At 46.9% G+C, this 25,675-nt stretch overlaps 1 protein-coding gene across 4 annotated transcripts; it reads left to right on the top strand.

The window, feature by feature from the left end:
* The first annotated feature begins 267 nt into the window (after window positions 1-267).
* On the top strand, window positions 268-19,892 carry LOC108035936 (homeobox protein caupolican). 4 transcript variants are annotated; one of them, XR_007763730.1, is made up of 6 exons: window positions 268-510; window positions 2,896-3,396; window positions 11,725-11,831; window positions 13,895-14,193; window positions 14,635-16,572; window positions 19,813-19,892. XR_007763730.1 is itself a non-coding variant. In XM_017111728.3 (5 exons), exons 1-5 carry the CDS (start codon window positions 469-471, stop codon window positions 15,606-15,608), a joined length of 1,923 nt encoding a protein of 640 aa, XP_016967217.1. In that variant the 5' UTR covers window positions 268-468; the 3' UTR covers window positions 15,609-16,701. The 4 variants fall into 4 exon arrangements, 1 of the variants encoding a protein (XP_016967217.1); XR_007763731.1 differs by having other exon boundaries at window positions 19,832-19,850; XR_001768813.3 differs by lacking the exon at window positions 19,813-19,892 and having other exon boundaries at window positions 14,635-15,814; window positions 15,891-16,701.
* The last annotated feature ends 5,783 nt before the right edge of the window (window positions 19,893-25,675 follow it).

Raw genomic sequence — 25,675 nt, 5'->3', positions numbered from 1 at the left:
CCCGCCGCTCGCCGTCGTTCTGCGAGCTGGATTCGGAACTCGGAATCAGAGTCGGACTGAGATTCAGATACAGCGGCGCCCTCGTTCTCGCATCCTCGTCCTCCGGCTGCGCCGATCCATCCGCCAGCTCCTCCGACTGATTCTGGCCAGAGCGTACCTGGGCCCCGTCGGATTTACCGGATTTACAGTGCCCAGTCGAGCGCCTGGCAATCGAACTGTTGGCCGCATTGGCCCTGGCCAGCTCCTCCCAGCCGTCGGCAAGTGAAAACCAGTGAAAATACGAAAAACTATTCGCTATATCCCCCGAGCCGGAACCCCGTCAAAAACTAGTTCGGATCACTCCCAGATCGCCCCGGATTATACGTGAACCCACAGATCCACGCCTCCGTTCAGTGCGCGAGACCATCGGTGCATCGCAACTTTAAGATTTGCTTTGTAGTTTTAGTTAAAAGCAAAAATTAATATTAAATGACAGTGCACAGTAATGAAACCGGTATCTGTTTAGTAATGGTGCGTATTCCGATTTGTTTTCAGTATTACTACTTGTAAGATGGTCCGTTCTGGCCCGTTCTGGCCCGCCACTTGGCATTTGGAGTGGTGGCAATTAGACTGCACTCGAGCAAACCCGTTCCTTGGTCGCGAAATGCGCTAGAGATCCCCAGAAGTAAGCGGGTGCAACACATGTATTGGTGCACCAACAGTGGGATTGCTCCCGGGTCCGGATGCCTTAGCATTTTGATTTGGCAAACGGAAGACAGGCACTTAAAAATAAAATGGATCAAAATGCTCGGATCGAATGTTCTGCCAAATCAGCGGGGAAATGTCAGGACCACAAGTGTGCTACATTGGCCGAACACACGAAAAGCGTCTGCCAATTCGGAAAATCTCTTTTATCTGTGTCTTTGGTTGTTAACCAAGCTGGCAAGGTCACCGCCGCCGTTCTTGCCCAGTCGCAGCCCAAAAGGATTTCGGCCACTCTCAGCTCCTCCCCGGCCATGGTGATCCCCGGTAACCCGATCCGCCGGCCAGTATGGCCAGTTAATATTGCCCTGGGCCCGAGTGTAATCACAAGAAGCAACTTGTGGCGCAACCGAGGGCTGAAACAGAATACCAAAAATATTAAGTGCTCTTTAAGCAAACATGGCCAGTGACATGAATGGCTGTCACCCTAGGCCCTCCGCAATGGCTACCCGAAAGCCCAATAACTTCCCCGGAGTCCAGATACATGGACGTATAGCCCGCGGCTAGATAGTCGATGATCATCGGCGGCTGATTCAAAGAGCCGCTCGATAAGGCGGCGTATTGTGGATCCATCCGTCCGTCCGGCAAACACCGGGAATTAATTTTTAATCGCGTAGGGCCACTTGAGTTGTCACTTGATGAAAGCACGAGACGCAGCAGCAGCAACGCCAACAGCAACGGCAACTCCGAGTCCCAACAGCAACATCGCGGCGGTATCAATCACGACCGATACAACATGCAGCTCTGTGACCGCCGGCCCGCGATAAAAATCGTATCTTACGCCTCGGATCATTTGTAAAATGTTAAACGGGAAGAGCGGCCCCAAGGAGCGGTGAAGTTGGCCGGAGAGGCAGCGATAAACAAACCTGAAACTTGTTTGTCCCCATGTCGCATGTGCGAATGTGTACGTTGCTCTTGTCCCCCGTTGTTGCTGTTGCTGTTGCAGTTGACTAAAAGTGTTGACAAAAGTGCGCGATAGGCTTATGTGCACACACTCACACACCAACCACACCATTCCATGCCATCCGCGCTATGTAGAGCCCGATCCAGGCAGTCATTGGACAACTTACAATCAAATTGCTCTTAGGACGTTGCCGTTGCTGGCTGTCGCAGTTGCTGGTTGTCGTTGCAGTTGTTGCCGTTGCCGCTGTCGTCGTTGGCAGCAATCGGCTGTGTAATTTAAATCAATGTTGTCAATCGAAAACATGATTTGTTGGTAATGGCGGCCCCACTTTGAAGATCGGCCGGGGGAGAGGGGCTCGGGGCCCGGAGCATGGGTGTTGGGTCCGGGGAGCGGAGCTGGGGGCAGGGCTTCGTTTTATTGACTGAAGAAGACAGCGGGTCGGGATCTGAGTTCTGGTTCTGGGATCTGAAGGGCCCGTGGACAGCAACCCACAACCCACTGGAGAGACGCGCTTATCGCGCTGATAAGGGGCAACGTTTTTAATTAAGTTTTAGTGCCAGCTGGTAGCAGGGCACAGTAGACCCTGCTGTCCATGGGGCTTTTATCCATCGCAAGAAGCAGCGCTTTAATGGGCCGCCGTAAACTTGAGGAATGAATTGGAGGAGACCAAGTCGAGTAATCAAATTTATTAAATGAATATCGGAGGAGGGAAACTTTTTGGGAGATCATCGCTTTAAATTAGTCTCGTTTTGGTTAGATTTTATTTGGGGAAGGCTAATACGGATAATGTTCCTTTGCTTGGTTGATGCTAACAAATGCAACCAATTGGAGATTGATGATATATATCTGAATGATATTTATAAGTATATATAACACCAATTTAAAAGGGATGCCTTCTTAAGATTTTGAAACCAAATTTATTCCTTAAAGTCTTAACTCTTAACAAAAGTTTAAATAAAAGATTCTAGTTTATAAACAATGTTTAAATTTATAAAAACTATTACACATCTTACGTATTGATAACATAAAATATTTCATTAAATACCTCTTTATTTTTGAAAGATCAAACTCTTTTGTTAAAACCTTTTTCCATTTGCAAAGGCTAGGATCATCCACCTAAATAAAATATCTAAAATTTAGGAATAAGTTAGGGGAAGACAGGAAATCAGGCGATAACAATTTTGAAATATTAAGGTCTAAGCTAAAATCTCACTAATTTACTAAAAAATTAATTCAAATCTGACTTGCAGAATGCCGTTTCAACTCACCTTGCCACCTCGTCGCCCAACACGCCTCCAACCAACGCTCCGCAGAGTCCGCCCTCGACGCTGCCCACGCTCGCCTGTCCCGCCGCCCAGCCGCTGAGTGCTCCCGGGATCGCCGGGCCAGGTCACAGTGGCATGGTGACCTCGACGGTGCCGCCGGGCGCCCGCTCCACCTCGCCGTGCGGTCCGTCCGCCGGCCTGCCCGCCCTCTCGCTGGTCGGCGCCCCGCCCCCGGGACCGCACTCCTCAGCCCCCGGAGGAGCCCCGGCGACCGGGGCGGGCAACCCCAGCCGCTGCTGTGATACCGGCCGCACCATCTACACGGACCCGGTCAGCGGCCAGACGATCTGCTCCTGCCAGTACGACATGCTCAACTACCAGCGCCTGGCCGCCGCCGGAGGAGTGCCCCTCGGCGTCTATCCGGAGGGCATGTCCGCCTACCTCTCCGGCATTGCGGCGGACCAGCCGCCGTTCTACGCCAATCCGGTAAGTCAACTCATGAAAAATCTGAAGAATCGGGGGGCATACGGGGGTCTTACACTCAGCGAAAATTGAGAGCAAAAATCGAATATAGAAATGGTTTTCATTTTCTTTGCATTTCATACATTTTTGGAAATATCTGATAGTTTTCCAGAAGAATTCCACTCCAATTCATTTTACTTTGATGTCTGTTCTTAAGCAAATTATATTGCTAGCGATCGTATTTACTATACTAAGCTTCGGTTTCGAGCCCACATTGTTCGCTGTGCACAATAAGCCTGTTCATAAGTCATATGCCCCGAACAATGGCGCAATAAATTTGTGAATTTGTCGACTCGAGGAGCGGGAGACCACCATCGAAGTTGAAGTCGCGTCGTCATTTGATCGTGAACCGAGTTCCGAATACCGAGTACCGAGCCCCGTCTATGCTTCCGAACTTGTGCTGGCCTACAGCGGAGCTCGCTTGGAGCGATTTGTCAGGCTGGGGGCCACGGGTCCCCGGGTCCCGGTACTTAGGGCCTAAGCCTACGCCTGACCTTTCGTTCGCCGGTGATATTTCAAGCCACATTGTGCAGCTCTCGACCGGCTGGGAGTTGCGAAATATGTCTGGCTCAGCTCGAGCTGCAATTGAGTCGGGATGCCTGTGCCGAGACCGATCCCGATCCCGCTGCACTGTCCGAATTTATGGACAATGGACTGGGGACTGCGGCACGTCGTGGTCACCACATGTCCGGCGCTTCGCCGTCGGCCCTTTGTTCGCCTCGCTTCTAATAGCGTCGTGTAATTTGCCTTTGTTTGCCAACAATTCTATTTGGACACAATGTTCTCGGGGACCACATGCGGAGCCCGAGACTGGACACCCAGTGGTTGGGATTGGATTGGTTATGGTTTGGGATAGGCTCCGGCATGTGTTCCGTTTCGGGTCAAAATTTGGGTGGAATCGGAGAAACTGCATTTCCAGTCAATCGAACAAAACACAATATATGAGCCGGTTCCTTGTTTCCCTGTCTCATAAAATGTTCTGAGGAATGGGGGAGATGTAACTCAATGTGTATCTTATTTTTAATTGCCTGTAAAACTGTTAAAAGGAGTGTAATTGAATGGGGTAAGTCATTTACAATTGATTAATGTAACCAGTACTTGTGTGTGAGATTGCGGTGGTTTTGGCCTTAAGAAGTGGGTGTCATAGCAAGAAATACTGGATTAATTTAAAGGGATTTAGAATATCCGCCTGCACAACTATTTTAGTGCAACTATTTAGAGCTCCCCCTGTTTCAATTTGAAATGCCCTCTAAGCGACACAGGTATCTTCTCCCAGTGATGTGCTCAAATTTGTCTCCGAATCGGCGGGCCTTCGGCTCTCCTTTGTCGAGGCCTCCTGGCCGGACTCCCTAGCAGCGCCCATTAAATATGATCCGATAAAATGTCGCATTCAGAAGTGAACACATAAATTTATTTGCTTACAAGCCAAAAAGAAAAAAGCCCAAAGCTGACGGCACCGGGGCAAAAGAAACAGAAGCAGAACTCGAAACGAGCTGACGACTGTGAAATTGAAACTGAGAGTTTAATGAATGGCCCGTTGAGTGTTTAGAATGCCACTACTGGAGATGAGTGGCACTGTGTAAGCATTCGGGTCGGAAAAAGCTGGCTCTGCACAAGTAGTGGCTGTGACTAAACGCGGGTGGAGCGAGTGTGCTTTTTGCTGATCTCTGTGAACGCCAGTGCGAGATGGAATATTATCGCCGCCAGGTGATTTAAGTGCAATCGCTGTCCCCCACTGCTGTTTCGCCAATCAAACACATGCTCGATGAACAACTCAAAGCTAAATTTGCATTTGAACTGGTTTACTTCGAGGGAATAATGTGATAAAATTAGAGAACCGGTCCGCTCCGCCGGCCAGTAGCTGGCACTTTGTATAAATTTAGCCATTGTCCGCCAAACAAATTATGAAAGTCGCAGCGAAAAGCATCGATCAGTCCGCTATCGCGATCGCGATCGAGATCGGGCATTATATTTTTATCCGGCCGCTGACACAGCAATTTAGCAGGATGTGATTGAAGTGTCGTGTGTTCGGGGCACTCGAGATCACAGGGGATTTAGGCGGCGTATTGATGGCAGCGTTTAAGGACGGAACAGGTCGGGTCGTGGCATCTGCTAAATAAATCATCCGGGTCGTAATTAGTCACTTCAGCCGCCGGCGCTAAACTGGAGCGATTTCTCTTCGCCGCGTGGATACGGATATGTAGATACAGCCCAGTTGTAGAAGTGTCTGCTCAATGCGGTGGATTCATTACTTTGACACGAGCTGTCAAGCGGCTGTCAGTTTGCCGCAGCGCGGGAATATATATCCCGCTCCCAAAACTCCGACTCCGAGTGCGACTCCGGCTCGCGTTCGAAGGTGGATGACGACGACAACTCCGGTGGATGAGATGGCGATGGTGCACCGCTGTCATTTCAAATGGCAAGATACATTTGAAGAGCGCCGCTCGCTAACAAATAGGCCGAGCCCGGCCGCGCCCGGTGTTTCCCTCCTTCGCTTTTCCGTTTTCCGCTTTCCCGGTCCCCTCCCCGTCTAGGTTTTTCATCCAGTGTTTTTGGGGGCGTCGACGCCGATGCCGCCTCGTACCTTATTAATAAATTTGTCAACACGCAAGTGACAGCCTGTCAGGCTGTCCGCCCTTAGATCATCCCATTCCACTCCGCTCCGCTCATCCGTTTATCTGTTTATCCTTAAGTCCGAAATTGACTTCGACCCCGGCGCATATGTTGCATCCTGCACTCGCTGACACTCGGAGAAATTAATTTTGTTAATTGCCGTATGTCGGCCTTAATTTAAAATGGGTCTTTTGTTGGTCTGCTTGGCTGGACTTTTTGGTTGAGGGAAAACTGGCAATTAATAGAGACAACTGTGTGTTTGGCTTTTAGGAACTTCAGCTGCTCTCCGAGTTCAACTACATTAGGTGGGAAATGTAAAAAAACGTTTCTGTGAAAGTATTCTAGTTAAATTTTTGAAGCAAAGCCTTTACATTGAAATTTAATCATACTTGTTTGATTAACATATGTTATTGCATACTTTTAGGCAGCTAAAGAGGTGATTTAAAATCTTGAGAGATTATTTTAGATAAACTGTGTGATTGTAAGGATGCTAATTTTCTTATCTCAGAGTAAATACTAATCTAGAAACCACACTCATGTTTGGGTAAATAGAAAACAATGATGCTTGGGCTAAAACCCCATGTTTCCCCTTGGTAAATTTTAAGTGCAGCCACTTTCAAAGTCTAATGAGTGGGACCCCAGAACATTCAAACTTCCCTACGCAGGGCGTTTTCGCAGAGGCCCGGAGCCTTTTCCCCCGAATGCGAACACTCAGGCCTCCCGAAAACAGGCGGATGGGTGTTTTAGACACTTGACGCCGGGCAAGTAGCCAAAATGGTATATTGACTTTTCCCCAGTTTAAGTGCCGCAACATCATCAACGACAACAATGCAAGCATGAAATTTCACACTCGACAACATAGTCGCACTGGGTTTTCGCTCCGACAAAGGGCTGCCAGAGCCTGCCCGGCTCGAATGTGCGGTGTACGCTCATATCCTGTGGGAGCTACAAAAACTTTTGCCCCCAGCCAGTTCGCTACACTCTACAAAATGTGGCAGAAAGCAACTACAAATCGGACCACCCTCTCTTCTGGCTCCGAACTGAGGCGAGCCGAGCGGAGCCCACTCCAGATATCGCACTCTGGCATTGTAGAGAAAACCACCCCGAGATACTACGGACAGCCTCCCGAACTCGAGCTCCATCTCCCAGCTCCCATCTCCCGATCCCGGGACATGCTGCTCCTTGGAACCTTGGCTACATGCACTGATTTGTCAACTTTTGAAAATGTCGAAGTGTTGTCGTGTTGTTTTGGGGGTTGCTTTCCTAATGGCAAGGTGACGGCTGGTGGGTGGTGGGTGGTGGGGCTCCCTTCGAGGGTGGGGCCTGGGCTGGGAGGTTGTGTGCCAAAGTACTAAATACATTTACTGCTCGCACCAATCTCGTTGTTGTTGCCGTAAGTGTTGTGGAAAGTTTTTGTGTTGCTGCCGTTGTTGTTTGGCTTTTTGGCAAAGTTGAAAATGTTCGTTAACAGTAAATTTTGCACTTTGATATGGGTGGCGAAGGAAAAGGAAGCTCGGCGCCTTGGTGCTGCTGCCGAGTGTGTACTTTGTGTGTGCGACGGCCTGAATGGCCGCCCTGCCTACAGCAAACAAATTAGCAGTCATGGCAACGCACACGGACAACGCACAAACAAACAGCAACACGACCAGCAACAAAGGCAACAGCAACATCAACACCGACAACAGCAACCTCAGTGGTACAACTTTATAAGCGAGTTGTGAAAAAAGTGTCATCGGGCGATGGGAGCTCCAGTTTTAGAGGGGAAAAGAAGAGGTGCACAGAGAAAAACGTTCTTTTGAAAGAGAAAACTTCGTTTTTGAAAGGTAAAGAGGGCGTACCTCCCCAATAAAAGAACCATATATCTAAGTAATACTGACGAAACTGTTTTCTCATTAACCATCGAACATTATATATTAGAATGCAAAGATACCGTAGCCACGCTTGTTTTCAGTGCAGATTACCTCCTAGCACAGAGCGCATTCCTTGGCGCGACTCAAACTCCGCGCTGTCGTCAATTTCAATTTCAATTTCGATTCCGAATCCGATTCCGACTCCAATTCAAAATACGAGTCCGATTCCAATTCCGATTCCATTCATTCTTCGCTGCACAGGCGGGAATGCGGCGGGCAAACGTGCGTTTATTTTTAAATCGAAGCAGCAATTAATTAACTCGACCCGTCATTACGCGCATCGCTCAAATCGTGGCGCATCAGGGCGACAGACCACAGGAGCCGGAGGCCCCGCAAGACCCCTCAAGACCGTGGCTCCCCAACCGAACCCAACCGAGCCATATAATCCCGCGGGCCTGGCCCATTGACGTTTGGCGTGAAGGGAACACAGTCGTAGAATTTCCCTGGTAATGAAGACAAAGTCCCATTTTAATTTGAATTATTTAATTTGCGGGCAGACAGGAGGAGCAAGTGGGGGACTGCGGACTGCGGATCTGGATCCCAGAGACCTGGAGCCGGCAAACCGCACTTCCCGATGCGTGAAACGACGCACTCCGGTTGTTAAGTTCCAGCGGATCAGACGTCCAACCGCTTGGGGTCTTGCGGCCAGCAGTGGTCACTCATTCATGTTCGGGTGGTGTCCAGTGGGCGGGGAGGGTTTCTCGAGCTTGTTCCACTCACATTCTGACTTTTGCCCACAGTTCCTAACCAAATATTAGCTTTGTCTTCACGGCGATGATTAATGGGAAATGTTAACAGGCTCTACATAAGAGGTTATTATGGGTTCTTGTGGGGTATCGGATTTCGATCTGTTGCTACTCCTCCCTTTAAGGCATGGATATATTTTGGGCTTCATTAATAATATTCGTTTCCAACATCTTAACCATTTCTACGGAAATAAAAAACTAAGTTTCGGGGTAGGTATTTAAAGAAATCAATGGGCAAAGGTCAACACCTCTTCCCGCTCGTGGTGGTCACACTGGGGCATTTACTGCCCAAGTACACAGCTTACAAACCGAGGGAACAAGCTCTAGTGCCAAAACTACAAACATTTTGCAAATGCAACACATTGTTGCGGAAGAACAAGCTATCGCCAATATGCGATCTGCGCTGCAGAGCGCTTTTACAATTGCAGTTGTCGTCGCCAGTGGTAATGCAATATTTAACTCGAAAACGAGCTGCATCTGTGCGGTGGCTGTGGATGTTGCTGCTGCAGATGTTGCTGCTGCTGCAACTGTTGCTGCTGCATCGCAGTATTGGTAATAATAAACGCAGACGCGAACATGTCGAATGTTGTTAATATTAACCACCGCCAGCGCAAATCCCGGCACGGGTGCCTTTTCGCCCAGAAACCAAGCCGCACCGAGCTGCATTAGCTTGGAAGTAGCTACTGGTGCTCCGTGGAGATACTTTACTTCAGCTGGTAGCCAGCCGGCAACAATTTATTATATGCGCTCTGCCCGCATCGACATGGCCTACACGCACTCGCTGCCAAACACGCACGACACAGATTCGGGCTGGGATTCGGATGGGGACCGGGACTCGGGATGGGGATCCCATCCCGAGGCCCGGCTTTCGGGGCTCCACAATTCCCGTGATAGCCGGGCGTGATTATTGTAGAGGTTGTAAAACGTAAACCGGTTTCGGCTCGGTCTCGCAGCGAACTTCCATTGAGAAATGGGAGCAGCCCGTGTAATTTAATATAGTCTGTCCCGAAATCGCTGTCCATGTTCGGCTAACTGACTTCTGCACTGGCAAGGAGTCGGGGAACGAAGGACTCCACTCAGAAAATAATGCAATCCTAAGCAGGTTTTAAAACCAGACGAATAAAATATGTAAGCATAAATGATTACCAGAATTTGTTGTGTCTAAAAGTGTAATTTAAATTCTGAAAAGAGTGAGTTTTAGTTCCGACGAACTGTGGAATTTTTTCGAATTCAGCCAATCAATTGGTTTCAAGTTGTTTAATGTTAAACCACTTAATTTCTGAAAGCAATGCTTTCTTGACGAACTACTTAAATTTATGTCAAAATTCATCATATAAATCTAAAACCTCTCCGTTTGTCGAAATAGTACAGGTAGACTTTCTTTGGTTCCCTTCCATTCGAAATAGCTTGGATGGGCTATGTAAATAATTAGTATTAATAGTATTTCTTTATGGTATTCATCTTATATTATGAGCCGCGGCGACAATGGCTGGAATGTAACGCCCAGTGACACCATCGACAAGCCGTTAAGCTCTAAAGCCCATCACTTTTAGAATTAGAATAAACAGGGCTATGTCAAGTAATAATTTCTGACAAATCGCCTTATTATTTAATCAATTAAAAATAAGTGCAGGCTATAAGCAATATCTTAATCTCTAAAACGTGCTCTAATGCCAACTCTAAAGCGTGTAAAATACGGCCACTATTATTTCTCCGAGTGTCGGACCTGTCAAAGGGCCTTGGCCCTGCAGTTGGCCTGGCCCTCGAGATCTGTGGCTGTTGCCTCGCTGTTTATCAGTCTATCGCCGCTGTACTCGCACTTACCACATGCTGGGCCAGCAAGCAGCCCCGAAACCTTTGGCCAGCTCCAGACCCGGACCCCGGGATCGACTCCTGCTCCTACTCCCACCACCAGTCGATGGTCGGCGATAGCGATGTTGCAACAGCAACGGCAACAGCAACATTTTCGTGTTGGCGACATAAAAATATTTCCGCTTTGCTGCAATCTGGCGCAGACGCTCGTCGCGACACCGAGACAATAGATTTCGGGACCTGCATCCGAAGCGAGCATCCTGCGCTCGTCCTGCGGTGCCATGTAGATCCGTATCGGGCTCGTTCCCATTGATTTCGCATCTTGTTTTCGTACCCCGCTGCTTTCGGCCGGCGACTATTTGCAACATGCCTGTCATAACTGCGGCGGCGGCTTTCCGAGTCGCCTCCGCTGACGGATACGCGTCCGATTGCGGTTCGAGGGCTGTGCAGCATATAGTATTTAGTTTAAGAGCCCCAGCAGCTGGCCCTGTCGCTCCGCCACTATCGCCGCAGCAGCTGGCGAATGTCGCAGCGAGTGGGGACAAGACGCGCAGAGATAATTGTCGTGTTTCACTTAATCAGCGCTCTATATTACACGCCTGTCCCACGCCTATCAGTGCCAAAGTCTGTGTTCCTCGATGTTTTCTCTGATTCCCCGTGTGATTCCGATCGGGAGTCTATGCCTAATGGCGAAATGTGCAGCTTCCAGTGGCGCGATTAGGGGGCGGTCGCTGACAACTCCAAACGCAGTGCTCCCAGTCACTGCCAGAGTCACGACATGCCCACATGCTCGCCTGATGCTGGTCAGATTGGCTCGGCTTATCACCTCACTCAGCTGCACAGTGGCGCCGAACGGTGGTCTGACAAGGAATATCACTTACTATATGTGCCAGTACATTAGTGCGCTATTCGTATTTACTGTGTTTATGAATGCATACAAATTATTCTACAAAATCCCACCGTGTTTCGAGTTTCCCAGCGCACCCACCCACTGTGCTCTGATAAGACGACACAGAACAAGCCATCCATCGACCCAAAAACAAACTCCAAGACGTCTTAATGATTTGTTAAACATGATTCTTAATAAGTTGGTTCAAGGTCTGGCCCATTGCTCTCGGGTTCAAGCTAAAATCAGAAATTCGTCTAGAAATTAGTCTGAAATTAAAAATAACAAAGCATCTAATCGTTATCTCCGTTTCGTTTTTCCGCAGGCTGGCATCGATCTGAAGGAGAACCTGGTGGCCGGAGCATCGCCCTGGCCGTATCCCTCGATGTACCACCCATACGACGCGGCCTTCGCCGGCTATCCGTTCAACAGGTGAGGATTAGTCATAGGCTGGCAGAAAGTGCGAGTTCGACAGATACTTCCCCCGATCCCGTAGTGCACTCCCGATCCCGTTCCCATTCCCCTTTCCAACCGATAAGCCCCGATGGTGGTCCGCTGAAAGGCGTCGATCGAACGTGAGCGGGATTGGGATTGCGACTGGGCTTGGGACTGGGATTGAGGTGCTGCAGGTGCGTGCAGGTGCATTTAAATGCCGGCTCGGAAAAGTGCGTTCGAATAGTAAAAGTCTGGCATATTGGCACGCAGGCGCAGTGGCATTCGAATTTCGAATTTCCATTGCCCACCGGCAGTTTATTCGCTTGTAATTGATCGTTTGCACGTCGGCGGGCTGCTTCCGCCGATCGCAGGGAGCGCACCTCCGAAATCAGAAAACCACAAGCACTGCAGTGACCAAACCAAAGTGACATAAATTTCCAAACACAACTGCCGGCTGAACAATCGACAACATCCCGTCACGTCACCCCACGATCGGACAGGTACAACGCTGGGCCCATTGTTTCCCCTGTAATTGACACTCATAACAAAATTTGATAGTTGACTCATGCAGCTACTGTTGATGTCGATATCGATGCGTCGTTGTCTATCGACCGCACACCCCTGCCCCATCCATATTCGCCATAAATCAGTTTTGAGTTATTTCGCCGTGACGTGCTGGTAGTTGGCGAATTCGATTCGAAATTCAGGAGGAATACGCCAGGCCCCACCTATAATGGTTCGTGGCTTTGTGCTCCGCAGCAGCACTTGGGGGCGTTGTTGTCGTCACCAATCATTTACAGCGCTGATAGGAAAATTAAAAAAATGTATTCAGCTGTCAGGTGATCAAAGGCAGAGTGCTGTCTGCGCAGGTGTTTCGCACTCGGCGACACTTTGCATTCAAACTTAAATTAATTAATGCAGCGGACGCAGCGTCGTTCCCATATAGCATCCAGTTGACATCGTTGTCATCCGCTGCTCTCTGCGTTCGGATCCGATCGGATCGGGCAGCTGTCTGAGAACTACAAATGAGACAGCTACACATGTATGCGATGCGATGCGACGGCAAAGTCTCTCCCCCGTCGGTGTTTTGCATTCCATGCACTTAAAAAAATGTGAGTCCAGGATGTTTACTGCCTATCAGGAGTTAAAAACCATCCAGTGAACTAATCAGAATAACACTTACACCAATCTTCAAGCCGTAAAAACCACCTCTTTTTTCTGAAAAACAGGTTGGGAATTATAAGACCAGAAAAAAAGCTGCTCTATGCATACTTATTAATCAGGGATGTTTTCTGCTTTCATACAAATCCGTCATTAAATAAGCCTCTTCCTAAAGCGTACAAGTGTACCTTTAAGTTTAAAGACATATACATCCAATTAAAAAAAAAAGATTGAGAATCATAAGGATAGAACAAAAAAGTTCAGTAAAGTAGTTCCGTGGGGTAAACTTATGGCAACTTTATTTGCTTTAAAGATAGTTTGGACTATCAATCCCAAGTCGATTTATCCCTCAGTGTAGTGAAGCATGCAGGCATAAATGTAGCTACACTCGGTCCCGCGATGTATATACACCAATATACTAAAAACGTTCATGTTAACTGCCCACAAAAAGCGATAAAGGACAGTTGTCGTCCGAGAGGCATGCGGCAACATTCGACCATCGACCACCGACGGCACAGTGGGGTGGGGAGCAATGTGTCAGACCACAAACTGCACGGACATAAATGTCCGGCCCATGCAAATGCGTTTATGATGAACAAATTTAACGCAGAACAAAGCCGCCCGCCCACCGTCCTGGCCAGTTTAACAAATTGCAACAATTGTTCGGCCGGCGCATATTTAAAGAACTCCAAACGACCTGGCAACAGCTGGGTCTGCATTCCACTCCGGCCTTAATCACCTGCTGGCAATTCGGGGAACCGTTGGGCCTGGGTCGTTGGATTCCCGTTCCCATTCGCAGTCCCATTCGCAGTCCCATTCGCAATCCCTTATCGCGCAAGTGATGTCCGCACCAGACTTGCAGCCCCGTCTAATTTCGCATTTCTTTCGATTTCTTGCAGCTACGGCATGGATCTGAACGGGGCCAGGAGGAAGAACGCCACCCGCGAGACCACCTCCACCCTGAAGGCCTGGCTGAACGAGCACAAGAAGAACCCGTACCCCACCAAGGGCGAGAAAATAATGCTGGCCATTATCACCAAGATGACGCTGACGCAGGTGTCCACGTGGTTCGCCAACGCGAGAAGAAGACTGAAAAAGGAGAACAAGATGACCTGGGAGCCCAGGAACCGCGTCGACGACGACGATGCCAACATCGACGATGACGACGACAAGAACACGGAGGAGAATGATCTGCTAGGTAAGAGAAGTCCTAATATATAAACCACTAAAAGGTATTCTCTCCAGAAAGACCCATAGCACTTTCTATTTTCTCGTCAAAATTTATAGTAGAGCATCTTGAAAAAAGTTGTTGACCTTTTGAAATTTAGAAGTTAGTTATCAAATCGTTATATCTATTATTATATCCTTCTTACAAAAGCATTTCAGTGGTCATTTTAGTAATGCTCCCTTCCGACGCTCTGCCGCTGTACTTCACTTTTTTGTTTGTTAATTATACTTTACTAAAGTTAAAATGATAACAAAATTCGAGGAGTAAATAAAGTAAAGTTAATACACATTAAGGTTTTTACAATAGGCTAGTTATACTCCCTTTAAAGTAGGCAACTAATATCCTTTTTATTTTAGCCTTGTACATCTTGAGTTATCTCTAATTGTTTCCCCTTCCCTCTTGCCCTTGCAGACGCCAAGGACTCCGGCGTGGGCTCCACGGACGACAAGGACCGCTCCGGCCGCCTGGCCGACATGATGGCCGACCGCCCCGGAGAAAGCAACAACAGCGAGTGGTCCGAGTCGCGGCCAGGATCGCCCAACGGATCCCCGGACCTCTACGACCGCCCCGGCAGTATGCCGCCGGGCGCCCACCCCCTCTTCCACCCCGCCGCCCTGCACCACCACTTCCGGCCGCCGGCGGGATCGCCACCGGACATCGCCGCCTACCACCACCACCAGCAGCAGCTGCTGCAGCAGCACCAGCAGGCGCAGCAGAACTCGCTGCAGACCGCGGTGGGGGGCACGGCGAAGCCGAGGATCTGGTCCCTGGCCGACATGGCCTCCAAGGACAGCAAGGACTCGAGTTCCGGGGCCAAGGACAGTCTGCCCGAGCTTCCGCCTGCGCACCCCGGCTTCTACGGCCATCCAGGTCAGCAGCCCTCGCCGGGAAAGATTCTATCGCCCCTGGCGGCCCGGATTCCCAACTACTCGCCCTACGTGCGCCCGGACTTGTACCGAGGATTCTACGGACCAGCTGCGGCGCATCTTAGCGCTCCCACGCAGGAGTTCCTCGAGCACCAGCGCAGCTTTGGAGCCAGCCTGGCGGCCCACAACGGGCCACTGGGCATGAACCCGCTGCTGTGGAAGGCGGCGGTGTCGGGAGCCGCCAATGGACCCCATTTCGCTCCGCTCAGCCTGACCACTTCGGGAGGCTCAGGCGGAGCACAGCAGGTGGCACCGCCGCCCGTGGCCTCGCCCTCCGCCTCCAGCTCGTCCTCCTCGATGGGCTGCGACGTGGTCCACATACCCACGAGCAGCGGCCAGTCCGCGGCCCAGCACATGATGGGACCAATATCCAGCAACTCCACCGCCTCGTCATCCAGTTCGCACTCCGGGAAGATCTCGCCCGGCGTGAACGTGACCTCGCTGAGTGCAAAGCCATGACATCCATCGGCGGCTTCTCCGGATCCGGCCGCCCCCGTGGCCTCGCCCATTTCCGCCTTCCGCTCGCTGATCGCCTTCCGGGAGCAGCAGAAGCTCACCCTGCTGCGGCCGTAGTCACTTCCAGTTTCGAATCAGATGCAGATGCAGATGCAGACGCAGATACAGATACCAAATCCGATTTCGACTTCGAGGCCCGGGCTTGAAAGGTATAATTACACTTTCGGACAATAATTTACAATGTGATTATTCGGTACTTTGATTAACGCCGCTTATACCAAATAGCAAGCAAAATGAAAAGAGGAGAACCAGCTGAGACGCAGCGGTTCCTTTGGCAAGGGCCCCCAAAAAGAGTAACCAATATAATTCGACAAGAGAGGAAAACCGAACCGCTGCCCCAGACGTTGTGCAATTTTGTGGAGAAGATAATCCAAAACCACTTGAAGATACGTTAATTTAATTACATACAACTTATGCAATCAGAGCTTATAGGATGTAAATTGGAAGATATAGCAGGGCGACATCAATGAACACATGCATACCCGACCACTAACATATAACCGCGACGGCAGATCCGAACACCCACTAAATTATAGGAGCACACTTCCTGGCAGCTAGGTCCACTTCTACTCGTATCCCTTCCGTAGATTCATTATATCGTTTTTCCCCTCCCCCGATCTGAGTTCGAGGACAGCGGAGCTTGAAGGCCCTGTGGCGGACCCGAAACATATCAACCCAAGTCTGCTGGTCCCCAACCTCCCCATCCCAGCCGACCGAGCCCAAACCCAAGCCAAATGTACACGAGCAATCATTGATTTAGCTGTTATTGTTTTTTCGTCTTAAGTTACCAATTTGTTCCTGTCGTTTTTAAACATAATTTATTTTACTTCGTATGTACCATATTTCGTACGCGTGTAATTATTTCCTAACTAGAGATCCATATATTGCTGTACTTTATGCACAAGTTGTAAGTATGTAAGCTCGCGTAATTGTAGCGCTTAAGCGTAGTGTAAATTAGTAAAACTGTATATACTTATAATAAAAGAATGATAATGAGACACATTAAACAGAAGCCACAATTATTGGTATAAATAAACGATAACTAACTTCCTTATTTGAGCGGGTCATCTTGACAAATATCACTTCATATCTGCAAAACACTTGTGGTTAAATAATGCTTGCCAATCCTAGAGATTTTTAAAGCGAAAAAATCACAATCTTCTTTCTTTTGAACACGTCTAGACTGAATTTAATGGGACAGCTTACCAGTGCTTTTCGGCTTCTTTTTCCATTCAAACAAATCCGAAGAGAAAATAAACCAAGCTAAACAAAAATTTGAAGTTGCCACTGAAAATACTTTTGATGAGCTTTGTATTTGCAAGCCAATCACCAAAAAACCACAAGTGAAAGAAAATACCTGATGGCCCAACAAAAATATAACTAAAAAAGTGCAAACAACAGCTATAACACTTGGTCGCAGAGTATATGAAACAAGAACAAAGAGGTGTTAATAAATTGGAACACAAACGAGAACCGACGCTTCGTTTCATTTCCTTTCGCATGTGCACCATACAGTCTTGTTTTTATTGGTTAATCATAGACAGGCCCATGCGGTGATTTAAGGGCCAGCGATGGTGTACGATAAGGCCAAGACAAAAACAGAAACAATATTTAGCTATAAACGTGTTTTCCTGTGTCGCTGACCGGAAACGCATTCGCCGACATAAACAGAACAAGAGCAAAGTGAGCAGAAAACTTATGAATGGAGCTAACAAAGGCGGTATTGGACTGGAGTGACTGGGGCCAGAGGTTAATAAACCCTACGGGTTATTTATGGCTCTCCATTATCGGCTATCGAAGCCCGATTCGCCGGGACTCATCTGTGGTTAAGTGGGAGATTGGAGCCAAGAGACGTGGTTCCCTTAATATGAGCAAGACATAAAATGGGCTTCAGATGACTTCGACTTTTTGCAATATGTTTCATAGCTTTGAGGGTGGCTGTCCTAATATAGTGTCCTTCCTACTTCTCGGTAATATGTCAGTCACCTAAGTATCTAGTCAAGACGCACTTCTACCCCACTTCTTACCTTTCGAACTCTAATGCTCGAAAGTGGGCCCACACCCCCCACTCAATCGCGTAACGAACGACCTGTTCCAAAGGCATTCAAACATATTAATTTAGTTGTTAAACAAATACGAATCAAGCCGTTTATGAACACTGCATTCCTGGGCCGCAGTCGAAAGGGCTTTTGGCTCCCGGAAGGCCGCTTTCATAGATCCGACTCAATACGAGTAGCGTAATCTGGGCTGTTGAATAGGAAAAAACCAGTAGCACACAAAGCGGCCCCGAATTTTAAGCTGACATCGGTTTTTATGGAGTAGATTATTAATTCACGGGTACGGCTCTTTGTTGCATTGTGGCACCGGACAAAGCCTCGCTCAAAGGCATCACATCCACATTGTCAGCGCCGTTAAGACTCAATCGTCGTTGGGAATTGGAACGGATTTCGGGTGTCAGCTTAAATCAATCGTGTATCTTCTTATAGTTTTAGAGGCGGAATGATTTAATTATTGTGGAGCTGCGAGCGTAATTTCCATCACAAAACACAACTTTCTTCCCAACAAATTGTTTATTCTCAGCCAGCTCAGGGAAATTCCAATGCTATTGGCAGTGACTCCATTTGGGCCCCGCGTCTCTAATCGGTTTACAGTGTTCTCAAAGACCAGGTCCCATGGGTAGACCATATATACCCACGTTTTATTGGGCAACTGTCGACATTCGAAGAGTCACGGCCTTTATGCTCTGCCAGCTTAGGCGTGTTTTCTATTGTTTGCCTAAATTTGTTTAAGCTTACACCGGTCATGGAAATTACGACTATTGGGTGAGGAATTTGGAAATTATTGGGTAAAATGAAACAATAATTAGTACTAAAAGTAATTAGTGTTCCGATCGAACAATGCATTTTATAAATATTATTTGCAGAACTTCTGACCAAATTATAGGTGACTTGTGAGTCTCACCTGGAACCGTGACGTGTTCCAATCCCGACCGAAATCCACAATTATGCTAATCTTAGCAGACACACTTAACATAAGAACATGTGTTTCGAGCATTTAGCACATTGCCTTTTCCTCTGCGTACTGCCATGGCATTTCTCCCGGAGATTCCCGGCTGATCCCAGAAAGAGCCGAGCTGGCAAACAAATAAAATGATAATAACATGTTATTATGCAGACAACGATCCCACTGGAGCCCAAAACAATGATGGGACTAAACAGAGTGCAGCAGACGGCTGTTCGGGCCTCTTCCAGTCGATAGGTGATGTGCAGCTTTCGCGAAGAAGCAAAACCCACATTTCCGTACTCAACCATGTGGAACTGCGACTCAAAAACATGTCCAGGTCTCTCAACCAGAGCCAGTTCATTGTTTTTCGAAATTAAATTTGGCAACATCTCCATCAAAGCTGGATGTGTATGTTTTGGACCGCACTTCGGTTCTTGTTTCTGTGCCGAAAAGAGTGATAAATAAATTAGCCAGCCACGCTGTACGAATAACTAATTTTAGGTCGGAAAAACAATTAGCTGGCGGTGGTGAGATGATTTATTCCTCGAAGGCGCATAACTACAAAGTAGTTTTATCAGGAAATCCCATTTGTTCTACATGGGGGAACGAGTGTGTCACCTTTGCGGGATGGTAATTATATTGCACTCTTTCAACAATTATTTCGGTAATGCTGTCACAAATATTATGACACGTGGCCGTATCCCAACACTTCGCGGCCTCCCTTTGATTTAAGCTGTATTTTTGCAGAAAATTAAGAGATCAAAGCGCTTCCTGACACATGCAACCCGCTCTTATTTACCTCAGATACGTTCACACATCAGCAGCTGAGTGCGTTCTATATCCACAGACACAGCGATATTGGGGAAAGAAAAATCACTTGAGCAAGGGGTTACCCAAAAAACAAGAAATGCACATGGAAGCGTTATTCTATTCAAGTTCGGGAAACCATTGCTAAAGTTCTTTCCAAAAATTGTTTCATTTAATTTTATATTTTAAGCTTTCGACAATAACATTTTTTCCAATAAATATCTCAAAATTACATTTTTTAAATAACTTTAAATATTTACAATATGCAATATCCATTTCACATTATTAAATTATCAAGTTGATGATGACACATTAAAGTGTTATACACCTTCACTAGGATTTTCTTCTCACTGCAGCTCCACATTTTGTCGGGAAATTGGCAAACAGCACCCACAGTACCGCCTCCGCGGGAGAAGTGTAACCGGGATTCAGTGACCATTTCGGGGGAGCCGAGCGGCAAGGAGTCGATCGCCTGATCGCCTGTTCGCCTGAACAACATGAGCTCTTGTTTACTCGCATGTGGGTGGAGTGCCTGGTGGCTCGGGCTGTGACGGGACGGTGATTGCGATGGTGGTGCTGATGGTGGTGCTCGTACTCGAACTCGAGCTGCCAGTGGGGCTAGCAGGAGTCCTGGTTCATTCAACGACTGCCACATTTCAATGGCAGCCGAGATCGCTGTCGCAGATACCACAATTCGGATGTTCCTTATTGCATGTCGTGATTGCGTCAGCTTGTCTCCGCTGCCTGGAGCTGCTCCTCCGGCCAATGCGAAAAATTAAGCGGCCACCAATCATTGTTGTGTATAATGCTCGGCCGAATGTTCAAATTGAAAAGTTGTAAATTATCGGGCACCACCATCGAGATCAGTTCATTCCAATTAAATTTGAATCCAAGGCGGTGACGGCCCATCGTGACCCCATGAAGCCCACCGTTTTCTCGTTGGTTTCACACCTTGGATCCTGCTTGCCATGGGACAGCTTTTATAAATTAGAATTTCAAAAACTTTTATAACCGATCCTATAATTTAAAATATATTAAAAGCACCATCCTTTACAAAGTTATAAGTGAATAAAGGAATCGACGCTAGGTGGCGCTAAGCGGTGAGTGATGTCCGCTTGCCTATCTCCATCTCTCTAGTCCCTATAGTCGAATATTTTAAAAGCTTAATAGCTTAATTCAAAACTTGGTTGAAAGTAAATTAAAATCTATCTATCCATTTTAGAATACATTTCATTGTTTTTCAGTTTCTATTTATCAATTAAACTAAATGAGATCCGGTAAAGAGCTTCCACCAACAGGTCTAGTATTAATACACCTCTTAAAGTTAGCTCAAGTCCCCCGGCTATAATTGCGCTTTGAATTACAAACGACGACTGACTCGCTTATACTTAAACCAAATTGAAAGACACCTTTTGTGGCCAGCACGTTTGAATAGGCCATGTTCGGCGGAACACTCGCGGGCACATGGACGCGATAGTTGGGATAGCAAATTGTTTTACGCTCAAATAAGTGGTACATGCGGCTACAAGTTCCTCGTGGGGATTTGAGCTGTTGTCAGCGTGATCGCGCCACATGAACACGATGGTTCTGTTGATGTGGATGATCTTAATCAGTATCAGGGATCCTACGGCCTCGCTAAGTGGATGCATACCCATATCATCGCATTGTCGTCGTCGGATCGCTTTGGGCCTCTCTGGCTTCCCAGGGATCCGCGGGAGCCGGGGATCGGGGATCGGGGATCCGTAGAGGTGTGCGTCAGATGCTTAATTTAAATTACCCGAGGGGCGGGACGAGCGAGTCTGCGAGCAGCGCACAGCATGAGTAGCTGCGATTTGACACCTCGACTGACAGCTGGAATTGGGGAAAATTATTGAGCGCACTGGAACACAAGGGGCGCCCATTAGACGACGATGACTGGGCCGTAAAACTGAGCGTCCCTGTGCTAAAGACCTGTGTCGAGTCGGGCGCAGTTGGAAGTTGTGAACAGGAGAGCCCGCAGACCGCTAATTTATTCCACATAAATTAGGCGTATAATTAAAATGTTTAAACAAGCCCGGCACTGTGCTGCAGCCTGAAACGCTTCCACAAAGAGATAATCAAATATTTTGTAACTCAATCCGCCCATCATTTCTGGGCGGGAGTACCAGGGCCCCAAAGACCCAGCACTACCATCACAATTGCCTGAAACTCAAGCTTTTTAATTATTATTGTGGGCACTCAATCGCTTATTTGGCTTTATAAATATCTCGTTAATCGGAGCGGAGCTGGGCGGAGGGTTCCGTCTTGGCCCATCGGTAGTTGAGCGAGTGCATAACCATTAATAATTTCAGAATCATGTCTTTTGTCGCCAAAACATTTACCGCATCGAAATGAACATAAAACTGTCATATATTTGATGACTTTATATTTATGAAGGCCAAAAATGTTGATCGCCAGAAAAACCAGTTGTTTTTACGATTGCGAATTATGATGAATTCATATTCCCCGACGACCGAGGAGTCCCAGAAATATGAACGTCGGGATGTTGCGATGCTGGGATGTCGGAACACACAGGCGGTACGTGCTTTACATTTGAAATGATGTCAAGTCAGGCGCACTAATTGATCGCTTTCGAGCGTTGAATCCCTGGTCCAGAGATAGGGCCAGGACCGTCTGCGGATCGCGCTGTGATGTTTGGACCTGTGCCCATGTCCCTTGTCAAAGAACTAGATTACCGCGTCCTGTCCGCCTGTCCAAACATCCCGACTTTCGTCCACCGACTGCCCATCACTGCCTGTCCGGAGTAATTTTTGACGGTCCGCGCTCCACATTTCCCGATACTGTTCCTCCCATTCACTTAAGATTTATTAATTTATGTTACTTTCGGTCGGGTCCGGTCCTCTTAAGCCTCCTCGAGCTCATAATAACGATGTCGCTGGCGGGACAGAGACCGAACAAACAAACAAAAAACAAAATATGAACAATAAAACACGAGTAGAAACATCCAGAGTCGAACGTATGAGAATATTTATTGTCTTCCACCAAAGTACAACTTGTACAAATGTATATGAATTCCATTGTTTTAAATTATAAACGGGTTCCTCCAAATGAATTGGTATAAATATGAGCATCTGACAGAGTGCCTTGTTAATGCTTGTCGGGAAAAAGCATACAGACCATTAAGTATTTATCTTGCCTTGAAAATCTTGGCTTGTCTCCTTAATAAAGAAAAATGGTTCTATTTAATTCTAAGAGCATCCGCTCTGTATTTTTTGCAAACGTTTTTTATGTTTAGCAACATCATGGGTATCACGGGAAAAGTATAAATAATTTTATTTAATCTTCTATAGAACTTATAGTAAAAATTTATTAGAATAATACATATCTAGTACATATCTTTTTAAATTTAAAAATGGTTTTAAGGGTCCGAAAAGTGGGTCCATATCGTTGGTATAAGAAAAGCCTCTGATATAAAGTGCGAACATGATTATTTTTACCAAATACATTGACCCAATACACGAGGATGAAAGTACCCCCGTTATTCAAAAAACAACCTCAGCATGGTCAGAAAAGCTTTGACCGGCGTAAGAAACACAAATCACGGCTGTCCATAAAAAATAACATGAGGCAAACGTTTTCGCTGAGCACTCACATTGGTAGCGTAATGTCAACACCGCTGTTGTCGTCGCTTACCGCCCTGCCGCGCCCCTTGCCGCTCGCCCGGGCCGCTTGCCGCTCACCTGGACGGGCTAGGACGTCTCTGGTTTCCAGTCTGGCCCCGGTCCCGTTCGCTGTCGCCGAAACCCGAGCAGTCCCAGCTCCAGGAGTGCTGACCAGCGGATTTGGCTGGTTCTGCTGCTTTACACCGAATTCCGGTACATTTTCTCGGAACACATTTTTCCCAAGCATTTTTGCAAACGCGCCTCGGACTCTCCCCTCTCAAATGGTTTATGCCTTCCATACTGTTTCGGAATACCTCGATTCGGGCGCACAATAATGCTATCAGGTGGAATAAAATATGATAAAATACGTCTCTCGGCCGTAATATTATTGCTTCCTGCAGGAGTTACGCCCCAGGAATTGAATTTGTGATGAGGCTAGGTGTTAAAGTGCGGTAAACGCGGTGGGACATGGCCGGAATTCGAAAGTGCTACACGGGATGATGATCAATAATGCGCGTTGTGTGAATGGGTTCACACAACCCCATCGCCCCACCATACTACTGTATGAAAGGCCTCTCAGTTCCCGAGAAAGTGCCAGGCACTTATGATTACTTTGATTATGCTGGGCCAGGCCCATTTGTAGCACGTGCTGCTGTCACAATCAATTTTATTCCCCCTTCTCCGGCGTGCTGTAAAGTTTTAACACTGTTCTACATTGATTGCCAAACAGTGGCTGGGTGGCGGCAGCCTCTTAACCCCACAGTTATTCAGGCTCTATGATTTGAAAGCGAGCTGGCAGCACACATTGCCGTACACGGAGAAAAAATGTGTTTCTAGGGGGAAAATTACCAAGTAAAGGTTAAACTACAACTTCCTGGACCCTGTTTAATTTTAATATCAGGTATATTCGGGGATATTTTTAAATATATCAAAATAATTGTGTATATATAGGTACATTTATTGTGTTTTTTTTGTATTCCATGTTCAATTACATAAACGGCCCCTGAATTTAACAAATTAAACATATTTTTCTAAACTAAATACATAGTCATTAAACGAGTAAAACTACATATTAAATACAATTAATTCTAGTTTGTGAGGATATTGATATTCAAACCTTAAACGATTTCCAAGGCCCTTTACTTAAAAATGTATCTTGCATAATAAGCATTTTCCTACGATTTGTAGCTATTCAGTTTTGGTGTTTGTTTTAGTGTAATTTGTATTAAACGCATACACTTGTGCAGATGTGTAAAGGATTGTTTGAATCGTTGTAGCCACGTTTTCGGGGAAATGTCGAAGCGAAACAATCTGCTACATTGTGTAAAATGTTCAGACAACCGCCGTCCGCTGCTTGCGTCAGGGAAATCTACGGAACACGCCCCTCGAAAGCGCTCCGAACAGCCAAACAGCCAAACAGCTAAACACCCAAACATTCAAAGAGCCAAACATCCAAACAGCCAAACACGACAATGTCGTCGACAAAACGGAAAACGGCGACTGAAGCAGCAGCGAACAACGTCGACAAGCGAAAAGGCCGCAACTGGAGGCCCAGAAATAAATGGCTTAAAACTGTAATGATTATTGACGCTCTTTATGTTTTAATAATGTGTCAGGGAAATATATTTTAAGGGTTAAACGGGCCACCCACGTCACAAGCACTCGTCGCGTTTTGTGCAATAAAACTTTGAAATCCGTTTTAAAATGTCGCCGGCTGCTCTAAATTTATAGCGCCCATCTCTGGCAACAGGCGCCGAATACATTTCGAAGTACAATGTTAATATGTCTGAGTAATAACCACCCCAAGAAAGGGTTAGGCCATATTGCTCCGAGCCCTTCAATCACCTCGAATTTTCACTTTTCATGGACACTAATGGGGGGTTAATAAAGTCGTTACCCGCTCTGAAGTTCTGTGGGAGGTGGTAGAGAAATATGTATTCATCTCCTATGGTTGGTCATCAGCTTGACCACTAATGTGGAGACCCTTATTAGTGGCTAATTGAATTTCACGGTCTGTGACGTGGGTTTACCTTACATACCTGATTTGGTATGTAGACCCTTTTCGTTCTCGTATACATTATATTTTAAGAATGTTAAATGTTTCCAAAATATGAATAAAGTACGAAAAAGTCGATACTTGTTATCGATATTTTAAAGGCATTAAATGAATCATAAGCCCACTTGTTTTTTATGTTTTAATATTTTAAATCCTCTGTCAACTGAATAACAACGTTCTCTTAAACAACAATGGGTATTTATATTTTGTATATTATTTTTAATATATATATATAGGGTTCAGCATATATTATTCCATTATATTCCAAACCTGCACATTTTATGTGTTAATGAAATCATCATGTTTTATTAGACAATTATTAAAAATAAAACAACATTAAATGATATTATAGTGGCTTACCAAGCTTCACCTTTACATCAGCTGGACCACCAAAGTCCAGTCCCTTATTAGTGGCTAATACAATTTCACGGACCACTCTGTGGCCTGCCAATTGTTCTAGTAAATAAACCCAGTTCATAAATGCCCAAAACAAACATAATGAA

This window comes from Drosophila biarmipes, chromosome 3L (genome assembly GCF_025231255.1).
Source record: "Drosophila biarmipes strain raj3 chromosome 3L, RU_DBia_V1.1, whole genome shotgun sequence".
NCBI lineage: Eukaryota > Metazoa > Arthropoda > Insecta > Diptera > Drosophilidae > Drosophila > Drosophila biarmipes.
This window is presented reverse-complemented; position numbering and strand designations above follow the sequence as displayed.